This window comes from Lemur catta, chromosome 1, assembly GCF_020740605.2.
Source record: "Lemur catta isolate mLemCat1 chromosome 1, mLemCat1.pri, whole genome shotgun sequence".
Taxonomy (NCBI): domain Eukaryota; kingdom Metazoa; phylum Chordata; class Mammalia; order Primates; family Lemuridae; genus Lemur; species Lemur catta.
Genome location: NC_059128.1, coordinates 143,834,969 through 143,858,087, shown reverse-complemented (window position 1 = coordinate 143,858,087; position 23,119 = coordinate 143,834,969). Strand labels below are relative to the sequence as shown.

Here is a 23,119-nt window from a genome sequence, read left to right as displayed (position 1 = left end):
AGTTAAGATAAATGTGCAGCGTTAACTGACGAGATTGTACTTGGTTATCAGAATCATTCATTGAAGGTTTCATTGGTGAACTGCAGCTATACAGGGAGGGCTGTGACTTGGCACCTACGCCCAGATGAGCCATGTGATAAACATCCTGCAAAAGATAGTTACGGAGTGCAGGTGGCAGCTTTCCTGTGGTAAAGTAGTCCACACCCATTTTCAGTTCATCTCTTGCAGCCCAGCAAGCCCTGTACAGAAGAAGGGCCAGGAATCTGCGTCTGTGTTGTTGCAACTTCTGTTTGGCTGTGTGCTGAATTGCTTGACAGACACTGGTGAATATGTGGGAACATACTGTGTCTTGTGAGTCTTTTACGTAATTCCAAACCGAGGACCAACTGGTATTGAACCGGTGGTTGTGTAGCATGTACACATAAACAAAAATTCTCTTTTTCTTTTTATGTTGCCTCAAGTTCAAATAAGGACTTCAAAGTAAAATTTGTGCTAGAAAGTCAGATTGGTATTTAAAAGCTAGATTCAACTGAGGTAAATTGAAGTTTCATATACTGTTGACAAATTAAACCTCTCCAAATACAATTTTGTCATTAACCCTATGATCAAAAATTCCTCACTATGTAAAGGACAAATTCTAAATACTTGGCTCTAACATTCACAGACATTTTCAGTGCAACAAAAATATTTAATCTTAGTGGAATGACATCTGTTTGTGCTCTAAAATGTATTTTTTTCATTCAACAAATAATTACCGAGAACACAGTTTATGCCAATCTGTATTCTGAGTGCTGGGAATAGCAGTAAATTAGACATATCTTTGATCATTTGGGGTCTTGTGTTCGAATGAAAATCTCCAAATCCTCTACATGCTTGAGATTGCAAGCTCTTCATCCATACTGCTTTCTCTGATTTTTAAGCCCCTGCCAACCCTCCCTGCCTTGAAAGCTTTCAAACTCACTGGTCAGAGCCACCAACGGTGCCTGCTGTACTACTTTATAATTTAATGTTCTCAAATATGTATGTAACATCTCAGCGCCTTAATCAGACTGCAAACACAGATCAGCACTGAGTACTGCCTCTGTCTCGCCTGTGGTACCTGACACGACAGGATTCACAGGGAGCTGGGGCAGCAAACTATGGCCCGCAGGCCAAACCCTGCCAACCACCTGTTTTTGTACAGCCCATGAATGGGTTTTACATTTTTAAATGTTTGGGGAAAAAATCAAAAGAAGAATAAAATTGTGTGACATGAAAATTATATGAAATCCAAATTTCCATGTCCCTAAATAACGTTGTGCTGGAACACAGCCATGTTCATCTGTTTGTCTGTTCTGTGGCTGCTTTTGTGCCACAACAGCAGAGTTGAGTAGCAGCAGCACAGACCATAAGGCCAGCAAAGCCTACAATATGTACTATCTGGCTCTTTAAGAAAAATTTGCGGACTCTTAGGCCGGGCGTGGTGGCTCACGCCTGTAATCCTAGCACTCTGGGAGGCCGAGGCAGGCGGATCGCTCGAGGTCAGGAGTTCGAGACCAGCCTGAGCAAGAGCGAGACCCCGTCTCTACTAAAAATAGAAAGAAATTATCTGGCCAACTAAAATATACATAGAAAAAACTAGCCGGGCATGGTGGCGCATGCCTGTAGTCCCAGCTACTCGGGAGGCTGAGGCAGTAGGATCGCTGATGCCCAGGAGTTTGAGGTTGCTGTGAGCTAGGCTGACGCCATGGCACTCACTCTAGCCCAGGCAACAAAGCGAGACTCTGTCTCAAAAAAAAAAGAAAGAAAGAAAGAAAAGAGAAATTTGCCGAGTCTTGATATACAAAGTTTATCATAAATACTGTAAAGTGGAAATGAGTATGGGTGACCTTAACTTCATACCAAAGATACATTTTAAACTGGTCAAAATTAAGTTCAAACAAATTGCTAAATTTGTGTTGTTGCAATGAGTATTTACTAAGTACCTACTGCATGTTCACTAAAAAATAAATTTAAGTTGTTGCCCGGGCTCTTGCTATTAAATTTGAATATCTAATTTTCCTAAGGATGTGAGTGTATCTGGGTTTTTATTGAGCTCTTAGATAATGTCTATAAATTTAAAAAATAAAGGAGGATGGCAATGCAGAAATATGAATTCCTCACAATCACTCAAGTGATCTATATATTTAGAATCATTCAATTGCTCTCACCAGAGGCCTTGGAATGGGTTTCTGAGGTTTTTTGGATCCCAATTTTTTCATTGCATTATAGTATTTCTTCTGTTCTTCTGTCATAAAAATGTCTTGGCCACCTAAGTATAAGGAGAAGATGACAGCTAATTATCTTTAACAGGTTTTTTTTGGACTCGAGTTCTGAATTTTTAGAAACAATTTTAAAGTTACATTACATTTCTATTAACAATTCCTAAAATTGCAATGGGAATCAAAAGTAGCTGTACTCTAAGGAAGGGCTGAAAAGAAACAAGGTTTAAGCTGAGAAATAATGGAAAAATAAGGTTACTTTTATCACTTATATTTTTACTTTTTGGAACATAAAGATTATAAATTCTTTGCAAACATTGGCAGAATCTTTACAAAAATTGAATATATTTCAGGTTGCATAAATCAAGCCACAATGGACAAAAATAGAAACTAGTAACAAAAATTTAGAGCAAAGTCTCATAAAGTAGCAATTGAAATTCTCCTAAATAATGAACACATATAACATTATTAGTGAAATTGCATAAAATCTGTCCAGAGCCAGTCTTGGGGAAACAAAATAAAGTTTTACATATTTTAACTACTGAGCAAGAAAGGGTAGAAAAATGAAGTAGGATTTCATTTCTGGGAATTTGGGGGCAAAATATCTAAAAAATGCTGGATGAAATAGAACAGAATTCTTTTTAAAGGTGTAGTTGAATTTGCACAAAACTAAGGAAAATTTCCAGAGTTTGAAAATGAAGAGATAAAAAAGATTTAGTAAATTAGCCCCAAAGCTATGACTGGCCTAAGATCATTTGCTAATCTCTGTAAACTAGAATCCTGGGTTTTAATAATTGTAGGGAAGTTGTGGGGGAAAAAAGGCAGTGGGCTTAAGGGAGGGGAAGCACAGAGGTCTGCAAGAGTCTAGGACTATCCGAGAGCTGCCAATAAAAGGACGAAGAAAAAACCCAGAATCTATCTGTCGGCAATGGAAGATAACCAAGAAACTGTCTCAGTCTGGACTATGAGTAAAAATCCAGTCTTCCCTGATAATTTGTGACACCAGGTCTGCATTGATGAGGGTTTGTGCTTTGGATTTACTCCACCAGTGTAGACCAAAAATGTGTAGGTCTAGAAGTTAACCTAGAAGTTAATCAAGTTGTTTTGGGATGCTGAGCAAAAATAAGTCTTTTAGTCATCATATTTGTCATGACAACATTAATAATATTATTCTGTGACTGTAGTGTCTGTATGTGTGTTGTAGAATACAGAAAATGAGTAATGATGGAAATTTATAATTCTATCATCTCCTGTGCCCTTAAGGACCATGTTTTTCAGTGTGGAAAAGAAGAGATACAGATGTATCACAGAAGAAGTTAAATGAAAAATTCTGTAGTACCAACTTTGAATTATCAGTATGCATATTTCCACATATTTTTGTATTCTTGGATTTGAAGTAGCTTTGTCCACTGGAAAGGCCTAGAAACAGTGACAATGAGCATTCCACATTGTGGTCTTGGAACATCATCACTTCCCACAAAGAACCCAGCACTTTTTAGAGAAATGGCTGATTTCAGATATAGGGTGGGAAGAATACAACCTAAGCCTGGAACATCTGAGCATGTCTAAGCATAAGAAAGCTGTCAAATGGGAAAACTTATATATTTTAATCTGATTTGAAAACAAAACAAAAAAATACAGCTTTAACAGAAGTAAATAAATGAAAGAAAGAATTAAGAAGCATTATTTTTAAAATTAAAGGCTTGGAACAATTTGAACATAGACCATATATTTGATGAAGTTGAAGAATTCACATTAATTTTTTTAGATGTGATAATGTAATTTTGCTTATGTTTAAAAAGAGATATGTTCTGAAATATTTATGAATGAAATGATGTGATGTCTGTGATTTCCTCCATTAAAAAATCCAGTGGCAGAGCTGAGTAAGAGCATTGATGGCTTAGAACAAGGATGTTCTTAAGTCAATAAATGTTGTGCTGGATGGTGGGTATTTTGGTTTTGTTCTAGCATACTCTTGTGCACATTTGAAGTTCTCGAGTAAAACAAAAGCAAAACAAAAGGATGCATGGACTGATCAAAACAATGATTTCTAACGTAAGTTTAAATCTAAAAATCACAAGGGCTGACACCCAAATTGCAAGTGTTGATTGCAATCAGGATGCATATTACAAAGGGGACTCTCCATCGAATACTCCTGAGTAGGAGAAGCCGTATAGTTGTGTAACAACAGTGAGCGACTTTCCCAGCAGATGCTAAAAACGCCAGTTGGTATCAAGGTACATTTTGGATGAATTACAAGAGTCCAAAAGAAAAATTAAAAAGCCATAAAACAAGCAGGAAAGCAAAAGGTGAGTATTTAGTTATCTGATTTGGGGATTAAAAAAAGGCCTCAGTTCATTAAGTGCATGAAAAGAAGCCAAAAAGAACTAGCTTGGGAGTTTGACTCCATAAAAATACTAATGTCTGTAAGTCAAAACTGTAAGTAGCAAGCCACAAATTGGACTTACTACTTAAAAAGGCATGATAAAAAGATGACAATCTCAGTCTTAAAAATAAAGGATATAAACAGATAATTCTTAAGGGAAAAATATTTATGGCTATTAACTTATAAAAAAGTATATAGCCTCACTAATGATCAAATAAATATAAATATAAGACAATGAGGTAACTCTGTCCCCCATCAATCTAGAAAAGATAATAAAAATTATAACAAACAGAATGATGAGAATAGAGTAACCATTCTCATGTCCTGCAGAAAGAAGGTACCTGGCGCAGCATTTCTGCAAGGTCATTTGACAGTATGTCTTTAATGCTTTACATATTCTAATTCTGGAAACTTATCCTGAGGAAATAATCAAAGATACACAGAATTTCAAGAATGTCCATGTCTATCTGAGAAGAGCAAGAAATTTAGAAACAATTTAAATGTACAAAGAGAGGAGAATGATCAGTATAAACTGCAGTCTATCCATAACATGGGATATAATTCAGCCCTAAAAATTCTTATAGCAAAGATGATTCTATGACACAGGCTCATAATTACTGAGCTCATAAACTACAAAATTAAAAACATAAGGTAATATCAACCATGTAAAAGGAATGTATATCTTGTTGGAAAGTACCTGGAAGGGATTGCACCAAAATGATAAGAGGCATTGTCTAAAGTGGTTATCATTTGGTGGTTGCCTTTGGGTGATTTAAATTTTCTTTTTATCTTCCTTAATTTTCCACATTTACTACAAAGCTCCTATGGATTTTAGAGTCACCAAAATAAATATCTGTTTATTACAATGCATTATAATCTCCCTAGCCCAGCCTCTTCCCCAATCATCTTCTTTCCACATAGATCTGCTGAGGCTTGGGCATTGGGAGCCAGGACACAAGTTTGTTGAAAAAGAAGAGTCCATTCTTTTCATAGTGTATAACAAAGTACACTTGAAAGGTTATTAAAATATGAGTATTATGTCATAAATACTAATCTGGTGGTGGTTGTTTCATTAGGGTTTAATTATCAGGCTTAATCTCAACTATAGCAATATCCATTGATTAAGAGGGTAAGACAGAGAGTGAAAATAATGACTTCATAAAATCCAGATGTTTTCAATCCCCTTTCAGCTTCATCTTTGAAGATCTTCTCCAGGCAGAAGTGGTAGGTGCCCTCTTTGTTCTCATGCAGATCATAAAGGCTACTTTGCACAACAATCTAGACCAGAATTATGATCCATTAAAGCCCTTTGGAGAACAGAGGTGAAATTACGAAATCAAGACAGCATGCATACTTATCTTTTTCTGCTGTTGGTTGAAGTTGTCAATAATAACACCAATAAAGAGATTCAGAGTGAAGAACGAGCCAAAGATGATAAAAACCACGAAGTAAAGGTACATGTATGAATTCTGCTCAAACCCTGGCTGTTGTCCTTTCTGTTATGGATTTTTTAAAGAGAGGAAAAAAAAAAACAATTACTGGAGAAAAATATAAGCATCCTAACTGCCTTATCTAGAAGATCAAAGTGTTTCTTAGCAGCAGCATTGACTACATAGCCTTCTCCAAACAGCTATGGCTCCTGGGCGGGGGGTGCGGAGGGCTCTTTTAGTTTCCCCAACTCAACTTGAGTGGTACCATGTGGTGGGGAGCTGGGGTGGTAAGGAATTGGCCTTTATCTTGTAAGCAATGGGGAATCACTGAAGAGTTGCATGAGAGAGGGGTGACATGATCACATTTTTTTTGTGAAAAAGTCATCCATATAGGATGTCTACATGGGTATGTAATTGGAGGGAGCCAGACTGAAGGTGAGGCCATCAGAGAAGGGGCACATTCACCTTGGGCAGAAGTAACTAAACTACTAACTGTTGTTGAACTACTACATCTTCCTTACAGAGCCCACTGTTCTATTTAATTTGTGGTTACGTTCTTTCACTCTTGAATTCCTAATGCTTAGCATTCCTTCTGGTATGTAGATTCTCAATATACATAGAATAAATCTATGAATGAATGAATGGATAATCAAGCTCCAAAATAGACACAAATTAACTACAACCAAGATCTCCTAGTTCAACAGCATCTGAGACACCTTTTGCCCAAGTTCTTCACATTGTCATTGGCTTCATGCACTTTGGGCCAGGTGGTGAGATTTCATCTTTTTCCCCCCAATTATATCAGAAATATAGATATGGGCATTGATAGCTCTGTCATATGTTGAATGTATTTATGAAATTTGTTATTTAACACCCACTACATGGACTAATATAATGGAGGTAATTATCTGAAAACGTGATTTCCCCCTTTTGCCATGAAGAGTATCTGACCTTAGTCCCAGTTGTCTTGAGGCATCCACTCTGTACTAATGCCTGTCCTTTGAACTAATAATGGTTATAAAGACTAATTCTCATTCCTCAGCGCTGCGATATATAACACTACTTGTACCACCTCTACTGCTACTACAGGTTAAGCATCCCTAATCCAAAAATTAAAAAATTGGACAGGCCGGGCACAGTAGCTCATGCCTGTAATCCTAGCACTCTGCGAGGCCGAGGCGGGAGGATCGCTCAAGGTCAGGAGTTCGAGACCAGCCTGAGCAAGAGCAAGACCCTGTCTCTACTAAAAAAAATAGAAAGAAATGATTTGGACAGCTAAAAATATATATAGAAAAAAATTAGCCGGGCATGGTGGCACATGCCTGTAGTCCCAGCTACTCGGGAGGCTGAGGCAGAAGGATTGCTTAAGCCCAGGAGTCTGAGGTTGCTGTGAGCTAGGCTGACACCATGGCACTCTAGCTCGGGCAGCAGAGCGAGACTCCATCTCACAAAAAAAAAAAAAAAAAAAAAAAAAAAAAAAATTGGACAAAAGGTAGGTATTAGTACGGAAACAATGTAATGAAAAGAAATAATTAATATTCAGCACCAGATATTTAAAATAAGATTACCCAGTGGGTTAATAGTCTTGCAAGTTAGCTGATTGCCTTGAAATATAAAATATTTACATTCTTTAGTATCTCTCTTTGGTATATCAAGGGCTTGAAGGGGAAGAGTTTTATGGGAGGGAGGTTAATACAGAAAGAGGAAAACCCAAAGGCTCACCCCATTCATCCCCAGAGTATTGTGGGAAAAAGAAACAGAGAGGCAGAAAATCAGAGCTACAAGATGTGTGTTCTGATTCTCCCTCTTTGGGTCTGGGGAGGTGGGCTGGGGTCGAGTAAATTGAGGGGAACATGGAAGGCAAAGAGGATGTTCTTGCTTCACTTCTGTGTGCTTCTGGGAGGAAACCGCTGCTGGCAAGGCCTGGGATATATTGGGCAGGCAGGGTGATATAAGGGGCTGGAGTAACGTGACTGGACAGAGAGAAGTCTCTCGAACCTCTGTTAGTCCCCATGTGGCTTGGACATGGAATTGACAGCCATGGACCTCCCATGGTGGGCCTTGTAGCAAGGGATAGGAGTGGACTTCCAGGCCAGGGACCAAGTGGAGGATATGGTATAAGTCAGTACTTGAGGGCAAGAGGAGTTGAGGGGAGAATGGCCCACAGTTTCACCAGTTACAGCGTCAATATTTGAGGCCATCAGGGTGCTGTGTGGCTGCACAAACAAGTGTCATCATGCAAGAAGCCAACAGATGGCACATACCAGGATGAGCATCAAACAGGGACCCCTCCACACACCTTCTCCTGCCTATCACTCACTACGGTAGCATACGTAAGCCACACACCTCATCTACCACATCTGCAAAGCTTTCCTCCCCACTCCCAATCTCTACCTCAAGGTAGATGGATGTCCAAGGCAAACTAGAGTAAAAGTCATGTACTCAAAAAGATAAAAGAAATGAGTACATTAACATTTTTAAAATATTTCGTTTGTTATAAATTATAGTAAATAATTATATTGTATATATAATATATAACTATAAAATTACATTGTACATAAAAATATTACAATATAAATTGTAGTTGTGATAAACAGGTATCTACTATTAGCTCTGCCTTTCCAGAAACTTGATTTTATTAACACACCTAGGATTAAGCAAATTCAGATTTGTTGCTATGTGTCATCTATATATTAACTCATGATGATGGTCTATGAATTCATAATGAGAACTAGAATGGCCATAAAGACTAATTCTCATTCTTCAGTGCTGTTGTAACCCTACTCATACCACCTCTACTGCTACTACAGGTTGAGCATCCCTAATCCAAAAATTCAAAATCTGAAATGTTCCAAAATCTAAAACTTTTTGAGCACACATATGATGCTCACAGGTCATGCTCAAAGTAAATGTTCACTGGAAGAGTTTGGATTTTGGATTTTGGAATTAGAAATGCTCAACTGGAAAGCATTATGCAAATATTCCAAAATCTGAAATCCAAAGCACTTCTGATCCCAAGCATTTTGGATAAGGGATACTCAGCCTGTACCAGCTCACATGTATTGAACACACCATGTGTCAGGCATCAACTCTGCAGACTCCCAAACAGAACAACAAGCATGTGCTATGACAAGAAAAAATAAACAATTTTTTTCCATTGACTCCATTCTTGACTCAACCATCTGCTCACTCTATGGTTTTGGGCAACTCTCTTCTTTTCTATCCCTCAATTTTCCCTGCTGGAAAATAAAAACTAGAGTAGATTCCTGAGTACTCTTCAAACTTTGGGAATTTATAACTGTTTTTTTTCTTTAACTAGAATTCAACAGTTGACAATCACTAGAAACCCCTCTAGTCTTCAGCCATGGGAGGGTCTCTCCTGCTCATATTTAGTCCAGTCTTAACATTTTCCCACAGTCTAAAACAAGTACCCTTTGAAATTTGGCTTCTGCCTGTCCACCCATTTGGAGAAGAGGTAAGAGGAAAATCCAGGCATCCTGTGCTTCTGTTGCTTCTGACTCTATCTCCTTCACGAGTGGTTTGCCCTTGGCCACCATGGAGAAAGAAGACTGGACTTCAGAGAATACTGGGGTGTTAGATTCTCACCACAGGAGGAATAAGAACCCTTTTATCAGGCAGTGGCATTTCATAGTGTTTTGTCCCAAGGAAGACAAGGCAGAGAACCCTGACCCCTGGAACTATGATGCAGGAAGTTCTGGACTGTCCATGTTATCATGATATTCCTAGTTTGACCCTAACACTTTAGAACATGGTGGAACACAAACTCACCCCTCTGGAATCAACAGCTGCATACATAATATCCATCCAGCCTTTAAATGTTGCCTGCAAAAAAATGTAGAGAAACATGAACACAACTGTAGACTTGCCATCCATAGACACATGCCATGCAAAAGCAGGCAAGGCCCAGTAGGCTGACGAATATAAGATGATGTCCCACCCTTCCAGGACAGAATATTCAAATAAATGAACAGTAGAAGGGAACTCTAGGACACATATCTTGCATTTTCTTCCTTCTCCATTTGTGCAAGATAAAGAGTTTATAAACAAAAGAGATTTCCACCTTAAAATTTATTAGAGAAGCTGTGGCCCAACTACTGGAAAAAAAGCCTGATTAAGTCTCTTTCCTGATGCCACATCTGTTTGCACTGCCTATCCAAGACTTGACAACTGTGGTTTAAGCCGGCAGTTGTTCAAAACGTCATGACCTACATCTACGGCTCCATTCCTCTCCGGCTGGAGCCCTGAAGAGCCAGCAAGACACCAGATAGGACAAAGTCAGAAACACAGGTCCTTATAGGAGTATCAGTGGGAGGTACAGCTCAGTAGTCTACAAAGTTAGAGGTGCTCGGTAGGGGCCAATTCTAGAAGGCGTTGGCTCCCATGTGAAGAATTAGGATTTGACTCCATTATTTCAATGGAGTCACTGCATTTTTATTGGCTGAGAAAACATGATTCTTTCAAGTTTTCTCTCCTCAGAGTGAAAAACACAGCAACAGCACTCACCACCTGAAACAGCGCCAGGTAAGCGTTCCCCACATTGTCAAAGTTGACTTCCCCGTTGTACCAGGAGAAACTGCCATTCTCACATTGAGCTCGGTCGGCAACGATCTTATAATCAATAAGTGAGTTTGTATCTGTTCCGTTAATGCATCTTCCAAATTTTCCAGAAAAGAAGTTTACTCCCAGGATACAAAATATGAGCCAGAAAATGAGGCAGACAAGTAAAACATTCAGAATGGCAGGTATGGCGCCTATAAGAGCATTGACCACCACCTTAAGGAAACAAAGTGGAAGGAAAACATAACCGATGAGTAGGACTCACCATGCTCTTCATCTTCAGTGGATGGGCCTGATGTGCAGGGCTAGATTTCTTGCAGGTCCGTCTTTATTCTCCACACCCCCTATCCCCACCCCATGGCAAGTCCTGCTCTCAGCTGCACACCTAATGGGTCCTTTCTGTTGCCACCGGGGATAACTAGAGAAGTGCCCTGTCATGATGGTGTTAGAGACATATGTAGCACCTGCCCTGGAATCCCGAAGGGAAGCCAGAGCTCTTCTAGGCTGTCACAGAAGCTCTTTTAGGATAGAAAGTATATCTTAGACTTTTTCTACCTCTCAAATTCTAAGCACTGGGCTGGGTGAGAAGCAGCCCCGGGAAAAGCTTGGCAATTTAAGAAAACCCCAGCCCAAGAAGAGCAGCCAGCCTCTCCGCCTTTCCCTGTGAGCTGAACTTCCACCCATTCCCCTGGAGAATGTACCTTCATTCCTTCAAACTGGGACAGTGCTCGAAGAGGCCTTAGCGCTCGTAGAGTCCGGAAGTACTTCAAGTTTAACTCAATGAGACTGGTCACAGAGACCTGGTGGGAAGAGAAGCCACAGGTAGTGCACCTGACTTGGTGTCCAGGAAAGCCAGTGAGGGGTTGAGAGCCCTCTTTCTGAGAGGCAGAATGCATTGTGCTCATAGTAACAAGTCAGACCCTGTCGGAAGTGGGAGAGCAGAAGGAGGGTCCATTTTTCTCCGTGCCTAGCAAATCTACAGTCCATTAAGGTGGGAACAATGCATTACCATTATCTGTTTCATGAAAGACAAACAAAACCTGAGACATTGTTATAAATTAAAGGAAACCAAAGAGACATGACAATGACACATAGTATGGGATGTTGAATTGGATCCTGGATTGGTGTGGGGGCAAGGGGTGGATGGGTGGAGAGAATTAGCCATAAAGTACCTTGTGACAATTGACAAAATTGGAAAATGGATGTGGATTGAATCAATGTTAAATTTCCTAACTCCAATCACTGTATTGTAATTATGTGAGACAATGTCCTTGTTAGGAAATACACACTGAAATGTTTAGGGGTAATGGGCATAATGCTTGCAACTTAATCTCAAGCAGTTTAGATTAAAAAATGGAGACAGAGTGTGAGAGAGAAAATGACAAAAGCAGACAGGTGATATGGTAATAGTTGGCGAATCTGGGGAAAGAGTATGAGGGTTTCTTTATAATATTTCTTGCACATTTTTGCAAGTTTGAAATGATATCAGAATAAAAATTTACAAAGAAAAATTAATTATTTGTCTACTAATATTTCCTCTCATTTGAATAGCTCCTTTTTGGGGAATGAAATGCAATTTTTTTCCCACAATACTTCTCCCCAATGGAACAGGACTGAGGATTGGAAAGCTCTGTTAAGTACACGAAATTAAAACCTGACAATATGCTGCACTTAAGCTACAGACCTCTTTTCGCAGATCTTTAGCCATTCTTATTAGTTATGGAGAGTCTTCAGAGGCTTAACTTGAAAGAGGTCAGGTTCAGCTGAACAGGAAGTGAATCATGATACTCCTGACCAAGCTGATGTCAGAGTTCACTATCATCTAAAAACATTCCCCTACTATTACATGGTAGTAGTGAAGAGAAATTAAGTTAGTATAATAATTCTGTCAACAAGATTCAAAAATTTTTAATCAATCTAAAATGTTTATATTTATAATGTTTTTTTAAAACAGCCTTTTTGTTTATAATGACATTACTTTGGAGAGACTTATTTAAGCAGTTTTCTCACAAATACTCCTTTTGGCCCTAGTCAGATGGAAAAGGATGGTGAAGTTTAGTAGTCCTTCTGACTTTACCAAATCATTGTTATAAGGATGCGAAGAGTTGTTCCCTAGAGGGACATAATATTCCTTTTCACCTGGAGCCTCACTCCAGTCTCTGTTCCAGCAGATGTGGAGGCATCAATGAAACACTCATATAAAACACTGACATTCTTTTCCATTCCACAGCACTCTTCAAGTGGGAAGTCTTCTGCTAATTTTATCTTTTTTTTCCTATCTAAATTGCATTTATCATTCTGCACTGTTTTTGTTTTTGTTTTTTAGCCAGTCAAATTTTGAAATCCATCATGCTGATATAGATTCTTATGGTTTGCTCCTTTTAAGTGTTGTGGAATATTACAGCATGTAAATATTCATGTTTTATGGATCCATTCCCCCTTGGTTAATATCTAGGTTATTTCCATGTCTTTGTTATCACGAACAACAGTATACTGGACAGACATGAGCATTTTACCTGAATACACAAACAAGAGTATTCTTTGGATTTGTTAATATAACAGAAAGTGGTATTTGTGGATTGTGAGTTGGGCTCATTTGTAATTTTAATTAATAGTGTAAAATGCTCCTTTTAATGGCTATACCAATTAAATTGTTAGCAGTGATTAGAAATTACATTTTCCTATATCCTTCTCAATATTTGATATCTTCCAACTTTAAAATTTTTGCCAACCTGATGAGTGAAAAGAGGTCTCCCATTTTAATATGCACCCCTGTGCTAACTGGTGATATAGCTAGTGTGTATTTCTTCATACACTTATTCCTTTTGTGAATTGCTGTTTGTATCCTTCTCCCATTCTTGCTTTGGGTTGTCTTTTTTTGTCTGTGGATCTGTAGGAAATTTCTCTATATTGTGGATAATAATGATCTGTTGTGTACATGGCACATACGGTTTCCCAGGCTCTAGTATGTCTTTAACTGTAATTAGAGTATTGTTGAATAGAAAAATGAAAGTTTTACATATGTGTAAATGGAATGTACAATTGATGTAGTTGAATTTATTTATCTTTTTTGTGGTTTCTGTTTGTGTTTTTCTAATCCAAAATTATAAAAATAATTTTACATAATCTTGATTGACCAACATTTTAGGATTGTTCATATGCATTCTCTCATTTAATTTATACAGCAATGTTGCAAGCTAAGTGGTGTTATATAACACCAATAATATTATGGACAAGGAAATCCAAAGCTCAAAGGATCAGCAATTTGTTTCAGCTCAAAGTGCTCATAAGTGGTGAATTTGATATTCACACCTTAGTCTGTATGATGCCAAGGCTAATAATGCTAATAATGAACACCAACTGAGTGTTTTCTCTGTAATTTATAAAGGTACATAACTATAAGATTTTTTTTTATTTTCTTATTCTATTCATTTTTTTGTCAAGATTATACTTGTCTCATTAAATACAATTTTCAAGCTTTCACTGTTTTTCCATTCCTTGTAACAATTTTAATAAGGTTGGGGTTAACTGCTCCTTGGAAGTTTGGTAAAACTTGTCTATAAAACCATTTGGGCCTGGTGCCCTTTTTTGACAGTATGGTTTTAAGCTACTATTTTGACATTTTTAATGTTTATTGCTAGATTTATTTTTTCTATATTGCATTCAGCAATTTGGCCATGCCCTCATTTTTATCCATGAGAAAATTGATGTCAAAAGAAGGAAAATGCTTTGTTTGAGTTTACACAAAAAGAGAGCAGACATGTTAGCTTTAGGACCCAGTCTCCTAAGTGTAGGGCTTGTATCTAGTAAATCACAGGTCCCCGTAATGGAGATAACAACTATCTGTTCACATGGTTTATACTGGGTGCAGAGTTATCATATTTGCACTCTGGAAATGGATAGGACTGACAAGAATGTGAATGAGCTTATGTCCACCTTTGAGTTCTGTTGGAGCTCCTATGGCACTGATGCCTTTCTAAAATGTCTGAACCACATGGCTTATTTGTGTCCACCAACACCACCATGGTTCTCTGGTGGGGTTTGCTGACCACATGGCTTATACACATGTATTTGTCTTATCTACATTCTTAAATAGTGGGGACAAAATCTAACTAGTTATATCATGATAGAAGGGATGTAAGTGTTAAAATCAAGGGCTTTGGAGTGAGATTTACTAGGTTTGAATCTCATCTACATCACTTCTAGCTGGGCATATCTGAACATGTTTCTTAGCTTCCCTATGACTTACTTTCCTCCTCTAAATATGGGAAAAATAATAGTTCCTACCACAAAGAGTGACTGTGATAACTAAAAGAGAGAATGCACATGGAACATAGGGCGGAGTACCTGGTACAGAGAAAACACTCAATAACTGTGGGCCATTATTACTGTTATTGCCTTTAGCATCATACAGACAGGGGTGTAAATCCCAGTTTCACCACTTCTCTGCTCTATGACCTGAAACAAGTTGCTAATTCTCTGAGCTTCAGGTTTCTTCCTCTTCAGTGCGGTAGGTATTGTATAATGCTGCTTAGCTCAGAACATTGTTGTGCACATTAAATGAGAGAATGTATGTGAACAATCCCCTTATGTTGCTTGGCAATCAAGGTGGGGACCAGCCTGGTCTGTTGGCTGCTGACCTGCTTTGAGAAGTCTTGAAAAGAAATGGAAAGCTGGAAGGAGAAGGAAATATTGAGGATGTTGAAAGTTCTTCTGGGTACACATGAGATACAAGTGCTTGTGGAGAGAAGTGGAGGTGTGCCATCGTGGGAAAGGTTGGGTGGTGAGCGCGTAAAGTGCAGTGTATGAGAGGTAGGACCCAGGAAGGGTGGGCTGCTGATGGAAAAACGGCGACTACTTACCAGTACTGTGAAGGAACAATGATAACAGCAAAAATATTTTGGACAGGCATTCATCTGAGACACACAGGAAAAGCAGCTTTTGTATAACCCTCCTCCCCATCCCTCACCCTGGTCTGCATGGAGACAGCAATGATAAACTTACGATCACAATGATGAAGTCGAGCCAGCACCAGGCACTGGTGAAATACTTTCTAAATCCAAAGGCCACCCATTTCAGACCCATCTCCAGGATAAAAATATATGTGAAAATATTGTCAGTATAATCTAGTAGTTCTCGGATTTTGGGTTGATTATTAAGGTTAACATCTTCAAATACCTGAAATGGTAAAATATAGCTATAGGCCAGGTTGAATATTTACAAAAAACTCACTGCTCACTTTATTTTTTACCTTTCTTCTTTGTGTGAATAAAAACTAGTATCTCTCTTGGTGATCTGGTTTTGTTCAAAAGGTATGAAGACGGAACTTTTCCAATGAAACCAATTCCTTGAGTAAGTGAAAATGGAAGAAGGAAAATCCTATTTCTATACTTCTGTCACCACAATAGTTCCTCAGTCTCTCCTTCATCCCCCCAGCTATGGCAGTGGCTCTATTCAGAGCCTCTCCATTACTCACAACATTGAGCCCAAATGCCTTAGTCTGCACTCCAGATTCTGCCAGCCCTGAGGCCCATCATCTCCCACCGCAGACAGCCTCCTCCCTTTACCCCGGCATTCCCTACAGATACTAACATTTTGCATGCACACCATGACACACAAAATCTGGGAAGCCCTGGGCTAGAGCACCGCGTGTAAATTACTTTGAATATTAAAGATTCATTAAGTGTGATTATGAAAAAGAGACATCCTGGCTTTCAGAGAGACTCTTTTTCATGCTATATCCAAACATTGACCTCACCCAAAGTGTATGTGATTCTGCAGTGTCTATATGACTAGGGTATAATCTGTCCTTTTGGCCTGTACAGGGTTTCTGAGGATGAAAGGAAGGGAGAAGGCCTGGTACTAAACCTGCCCATAACATTTAGGCCAACACTGAAGGCCAGAAAGATATCAGCCCTGCTGTCAGGGACTAAGGTAAGCCCACAGCCCCACATCCCTGGGGGGAAAAATGCAAAAAAGTAAAACGATACCACTTCCAACTGTCAAGTGGGTTTTTGGCTGGAGAAGGCCCTCCATCTCCTTCTCTGCCCTGTTGGCTCCTCTTCAGCCTTAAGATCTCAGCTTCACTGATGTTTGCTGTAGGAAATCTAACTGAAGACTGGGTTAGGTGCCCAGTTATAGGCCCCCATGTGACCCACTGTTTCCCTGAGTGTATCATTTAATTGCCTCATCTATCTTGGTCTATAATTGCTGGTCTATAATTGCTCCATCTGTCTTTCCTACTGGACCCCAAGCTCCTGGAGGCCAGGGACTTGAAAGTTTGTTTGCCTCTTAAGGAAAGACAGATTGGAGTGGTATTAGAAGTTAATTTCCTCCCTCACTTTGGAAGCTTAACAGTAAGCTGGCTCAGCAGGTCTGCGTTAGCTCAGTGGATGACCAGCTTGATACCAGCAACTGAGCTTCAGAAGATTCTGCATTATATAATAGCTAGGCCATTTTATCATCCAGGAATCTCTCATTATTGCAGAGTTGCCTAGACCAGAGCTTCTCAAACTCTAATGAGGCCCAAATCACCTAGGGAACTTGTTACCATGTAAGACTGCATTTCTAACAAGCTTCCTGGTGATGCTGATGCTGCTGGTCCATAGACCACATGGAGTGGCAAAGACTAGATGTCTCTTGTTCTCATTTCTCTACAAACAGGTATGGGGGCTGGGTCCCTCTCCTGTATTGTGTGGTCAGTCTTACTCTGCCCAGCCTACGCTTGCCTTTCTGAAGGCAGATGAGAAATAGGATTGTGTGTCCTCTGCCACATCTCTGACTATAAATTTTCTCTTTATGGCACCGTGGGGCATTTGTCTATGGCCTTTTGACACTGTCACTGCTTTCCCACTGACTAGCACAAGTACCATTTGTGGAATAAATGAAAGAAACCCTACCACTTGAGTAAGAGCAGACAGCCAGTGATAATGTAATCACTAGAAGACTATAGGTCACCCTAGACCCAAGACCAGCAATAAAAGTTAATCAAGGGAGCTCCCTGGAATGCTTTTAGAGAAATTTGCTTTTTGTTTGAAGAACAATTTACATTGCAGTAAGTAGATAAATGGGGCTGTATGTTGATCACAGTCCCCGGTGGGTCTGGCACTTTCACCGAGAGATCACACAGGTGTAAAGCACTAACCAGAAGGCATGGGGAGCAGGAGCAAAGCATCTCTTTGACCTTTCCATTTCCTAGTGACATTTTATGAAATGTTCTGTCACTCTAAATAATAAGGGGGAACATAGGACTCCATTCATTTGACATAGCAAATAGTAAGAGAGTTTAGTTCCATACTACTTATGACCATTATAAGGGAAGACACAAGATAGAAGGGAGAGGAAAAGGGAGGGGGAAAATATGTAGGTAATAAAAGGGAAGATACTATTCTCCAAGAGGGGGAGAGGAAATGGGGCAAAGAGGACCAGAAGGTGTGGAGAGAGGGCAGAAAGGAACTGATGGCTCTATGGCTGTGGAAACTGATGGGTTCAGAGTTATTTCCAAACTTCACTGGGACTCACACCACACCTTGATCTGGAAGGACCATACACATACAGAAGTATCTCACTGTCTTTTCTCTCAAGGGATCATGAGTGATGGAAAATACCAAAGCAACTTATCATATCCTAATCTGGCCCCTGTATCTGTATCCCCTAATATTTTGTTTTAAAATGTAGCACTATGATCTTCAGGAAAAAGCAGAGTGTAGGAGCATTGCTACCCAGAGGAGGAAATATGTAGGATATAATGAAGACATCTAGAAATCCTGCTAGAATGAGGGGTAGATGAATGGGCCTGGGCTCAAGGGCCAGACTCTAGAGGCCACTGTAAGGCTCTGGGTTGGGTTACTCTTCCACACAGACCATGCATCTTTGGCTTGGGGGTTTCCCAGTTGAGTACGACTCTAGAAGTCACGCAAACTCCCACCCCCTGAGGGAAGCATCAGGGAAGATCCCACTTCTGCCTGGCCTTGCACATTCACATCCCCCTGGGGGGCGGGGGCCAAATCAGAACGCGGCTCCCCCAGCTGCCCTGATGCCCAACATCCTTACGAGACCATGAGGATTTACCAGTGCCCCACTGCTCAGCAGAATCACAAAGATAATAAAGCTCTCAAACCAACTGTGATTCACAATTTGGTAGCAGGTTTTCCGCAGTTTCCACCAAGTGATGCAGCGGGTCTTTCTCTTGTCCATGCTACAACATGGAAAGCAGCAACCCAGGCCTGAAAGGAATCAGTGGTGGCAACATCATTAGTGTCTGTAGTCAATTGCCCTAATAGCTCCAACTCTTTGCCCCTCCCTGTGTTCACGCCCCTTGCTATGACATCTCTTTAATGGGAGAAGTAGAGTGTCTTTCTAATCCCTTAAATCTGGGCTCAGCCGTGTGACTTGCTTTGGCCAGTAGAGTAGAGTGGAAGTCACAGTGTGCCAGTTCTGAGCCCAGGGCTCTAAAATCCTTGCATGTTTCACTTGCTGTCTTGCACCATATCTATAAAAAAGGCATATTCATGCTAGCCCATTGGTCCTGGGCGGAGGACAACAGTCACACAGAGCAGAGCCAAGCTGCCCAGTTGAGCCCAGGCTGTATCAGCTGACTCTCATGCAACGCCACAAATATGAATAAAGCCAACCAAGATCAGCTGAGATACCCAGCCTAGACCAGCTGAATTGTTCTTTCTTGGCCTAGGTTAGTCCTAAACTTTAAAACGAAATTTTTAATTTTTAGATTCATTCATTAATTTGCTAAGTCACTTATTTATTTATGAATATTTGTTGAACCCATTACCTAGGTCAGCTTCTATTCCCCCACCAGAGATACAGTGCTGATGAAGTCACTGCCTTTGTTTTTAAGGACCTCATGGGGAGACAGGTACAAATAAATTTCCCATCATGAATATAAGAAATAATGAAGGCCCATAGGAAGAAGCTACCGCATTCACTCAAGGAATTAGGAAAGGGTACATGTATTGCTTATTATGTGCCAAATACTCTTCTAAGTGATTTCTATTAACTCATTTAATACCCACAAAACTCTTTGCCATAGATGCTATTATTATCCTCATTTTATAAATGAGGTGCAGGGAGGTTAACTAAATTGAACAAGTCTCACATCTTGTAAGTGGAGAGGCCAGAATTTGAGCCCAGGCAGTCTGGTTCCTGAGCTGGAGATCCTGATTACAACAGCCAAACTCTCCTCTCTTGGTCTATGACCTCAAATACATGTGGCAGACATGTTGGCTTAGTGGGCTTTCTAGGAAAGTTTTCTAGAATGTTCACCCTGCTTGTTGGGCTCCATGAGTAGAGCCCACTTAAAGCAACAATTTCCTGAAATCCTCTCTGCCTCAATCTGACAATGGCCCCAAGAATCTACGGGTGCTCTCTCTTGCTTTTGTCCCCAGTAGAAGTGGAAAGAGGCATTTACCATAATCCCAGAGCTTCAAAGAAGAACTGAAATCCCATGCAAAGACTCTGTGAACTGGATGCAGGAACACTACCACTTACCTTTGGGGAAACATCTCTCTGGTTCCTTTTTGGGAACCATTTGAGGTAACCGTCCAAATGTACCCTGCAGATCAATGGTGCTGCATTCTGATAGCATACTGGTAGCATCAGACTTCTGTATATCAGAACAAAGAAAGGGGGTGTTGTTTATTAAGACTCTCTCTCACCGTGGTAGTACCTAATTCCTTATTGTCTGATTTGTTAGGGAAGAAACCAACTAGGCAAAGGCTTCTAGGTATGAGAGGTATCAAGAAAGCGCCCCACCTGTTGGGTCCCTTTCTAAGTGCTATGACCAGCCTGACTTCATATTCTCCTTGGCTGAGGAACAGCAAGGCATATGACAACACAGTTCCTTAACTCATTTCTTCCTAAAAATCATAACCCTGATAGGCTGTCTAACCCTAATTAGGGAAAGGCTACTTTACAGATACTATAATTTTTTAGCTATCTCAACACCTGGAATAATAAGCCTACACCAGTGGCTCTCATTGGTTGTTGCCCTCTAGGAGACATACTGGAAATGTCTAAAGACATTTTTGATTATCATAACTGGGGGAATGCTACTGGCATCTAGTGAGTAGAGGCTAAGGATGCTGCTATACATCTTACAATTCACAGAAAAGCCCACTACAACAATTTACTGTCCTATCATTGTAGTAAAGTTGAGAAACCTGGCCTAGACCTTTGCTTAAGATTTAATTCTGGCAATTTTGTCAGCGTCGATGCTGATATTTTTCCATAATGGCTATCCTGGAGAAGGTGTGCAGATGAGCCACATGTTTCTTCTGACAACAGCCTAGGAAAATTACCTTTCGGGGATTCTGTATAGCCAGACAAGTATCGTCTACAGAGAACACGTCAATTTCCACACTTTGAACTCCTGGGCTGGTGGGCTTCTTGGTCTCCTGATGGAGTTCATAGGCCTGACACAGAGAAGCCCAGAATAAAATTAATATTCCTCCTGGATATCTCACTTGAGATGAAACAAGTTTGAATTTTATTTGGTTTTCTGTTTGTCATGCGCATAGTCTGCAACAGTATTACTTTTTCTTTTCTTTATAAAATCTGCACTAGGAAAAACTCAGCATAAAATAATTCTGGGAAAACTACTTGAGGAAAAAGATATTGAAACTTACTGCAAAGTTATATAATCAAAACAGTATGGTTCTGGTACAAAACTCAGCAAATAATTCAAAGATGAAACTTATATGGGAATTTAATATATTTTAAGGTGTGTCCTTTCAACTCAATGGCTAAATAATAAATTTCTTAATAAATGGTACTGATAGGTAATGCCATAATATAGTAAAAATAAAATCTATAATCATCTGATATTTTGATATAGAAATAAATGAGTAAAAATGTTAAAAATTTTTGAAACATGATTTTTTTATCATTTGAAATACTAAGTAAACCCATGGAGGGTTTGCTTAGTAAAATAGGAAACCAAAAGGCATAAATAAAAATATGAAAATATATCACTACATAAAACTAACAAATAAATTTGGTCTGATAACCTGGCAGGGATATCTAAGATGGATGCATGAAGTCACATTTTAGGTGAGGGCTTCATCCTAACATCTATGTGAGCATTCCTGAGACCCTGACATTGTAAGTTCATGATTTAAGAACATTTTTCCACTTTGAATACATGTAATAAACTTACAAAAAATACACACACAAATATACACAGAAACACACACAGAAAAAGAGGTAAACATATCTATGGACTAGACACAGAACAGAAATATAAAGTAGTAACACTTTAAAGCAAGTAGCAGGTAATGGTACCTAAAAGTGCCCTATGTGAGGAAGGGAACCAGAGCTACGTTTAAGGTTTGAAACCGTGGGCTGGGGTAAAGTTTTTGCATTTAATAGAGAAAATGAAAAAAGGCAAATGCTTATAATTACAATTATACAAAGCTGCATACCTAGGGAGGTAGGAGGAGGTACAGCCTCAAAAACAGGACCAGGGCAAAGGTACCCACTGGTTCAGTGTCCAAATCTGCAATATTCCCAGTATTACTATTAGACAAGAATTCCAAGTTGCAATATGAGAAATGAAATGTATGCCCCAGAAGGGTTTATTAGAGACAATCACAGAACTCAGACTGCAAAGAGAGTGACAGATCCTCCCACTAAAGATGAGCTTTTAAACTAACATCCAAAATATATGAGGAAACAAACATAAAATCAGTAGCCTTCCAAAAAGGAATAACTAGGAGGTGAATTTACTGGAGCAAAAGATGAAAGCAATATCATAAACTGAAAAAGTCTTCAAAATTAATGTTTAGAATTTAATAAAAAAGATAATTAATATATAGAGTTTCACTTCCTGGATGACAACATGAAAATCTCTATAGATATTCTCCCCGGGGAAATAAGAATAAGTGGTGAAAACTATTAAAATATCATTTAAAGTCTCTAAAAATTGTCCTGAGGGTATACATCAAATGATGAAACATTTGTTTAAGAAAATATACTAAAATTCAGTAAGAACAGCAGAAGTCTATGGCATCTAAGCCATGACCTACTCTCTCCCTCCTCACGCCCAGCCCAGTTTTTTAGAAGTTCCACTCTAGGCAGAGGAGGCCAAAAAGATGGGGCTCAGCTCCCAACCAAGGGATACAGTATCTTATCAGGACCTGCAGGCCACCAGTGTTTCTCATCTCCTCCACCTCTGAGTTGAAGAGTCTAAATTCTTGGTAAGTGTGGCCAAAAAGTTTACTCCTTTTCCCCATCCAGCCCCAACTCATAGGACAGATACTCCATCCCACAAGCGGCAGCCTGAGAATAGTGGAGCCCTGAGCATCCTCACTCAAGCTTACTTGTAGGACTACAGGAGGCTACAAGAACAGAGAAGCTGAGAAGATGAGAGGCTATTGCCCCTGTTGAGTACCTGCAATAGTGGCTAAGATATTTTGCCCAGGCTGGGAAGCAATTCCTAAGAAAAAAGAGCTCTAGAGCTGTGCCGGAAAGAA

At 39.6% G+C, this 23,119-nt stretch overlaps 1 protein-coding gene across 1 annotated transcript in view; it reads right to left on the bottom strand.

The window, feature by feature from the left end:
- The window catches only part of SCN11A (sodium voltage-gated channel alpha subunit 11), a 79,171-nt gene that overhangs the window by 6,385 nt on the left and 49,667 nt on the right, over nt 1-23,119 (bottom strand). The window contains exons 16-24 of the mRNA XM_045555646.1: nt 20,948-21,061; nt 20,139-20,253; nt 18,705-18,859; nt 15,639-15,812; nt 11,336-11,434; nt 10,581-10,850; nt 9,846-9,899; nt 5,981-6,122; nt 2,190-2,290 (exon numbers count right to left, since the gene is read on the bottom strand). Of these exons, the coding sequence (XP_045411602.1) occupies nt 2,190-2,290; nt 5,981-6,122; nt 9,846-9,899; nt 10,581-10,850; nt 11,336-11,434; nt 15,639-15,812; nt 18,705-18,859; nt 20,139-20,253; nt 20,948-21,061 (1,224 nt within the window). The remainder of the gene's footprint in view (nt 1-2,189; nt 2,291-5,980; nt 6,123-9,845; nt 9,900-10,580; nt 10,851-11,335; nt 11,435-15,638; nt 15,813-18,704; nt 18,860-20,138; nt 20,254-20,947; nt 21,062-23,119) is intronic.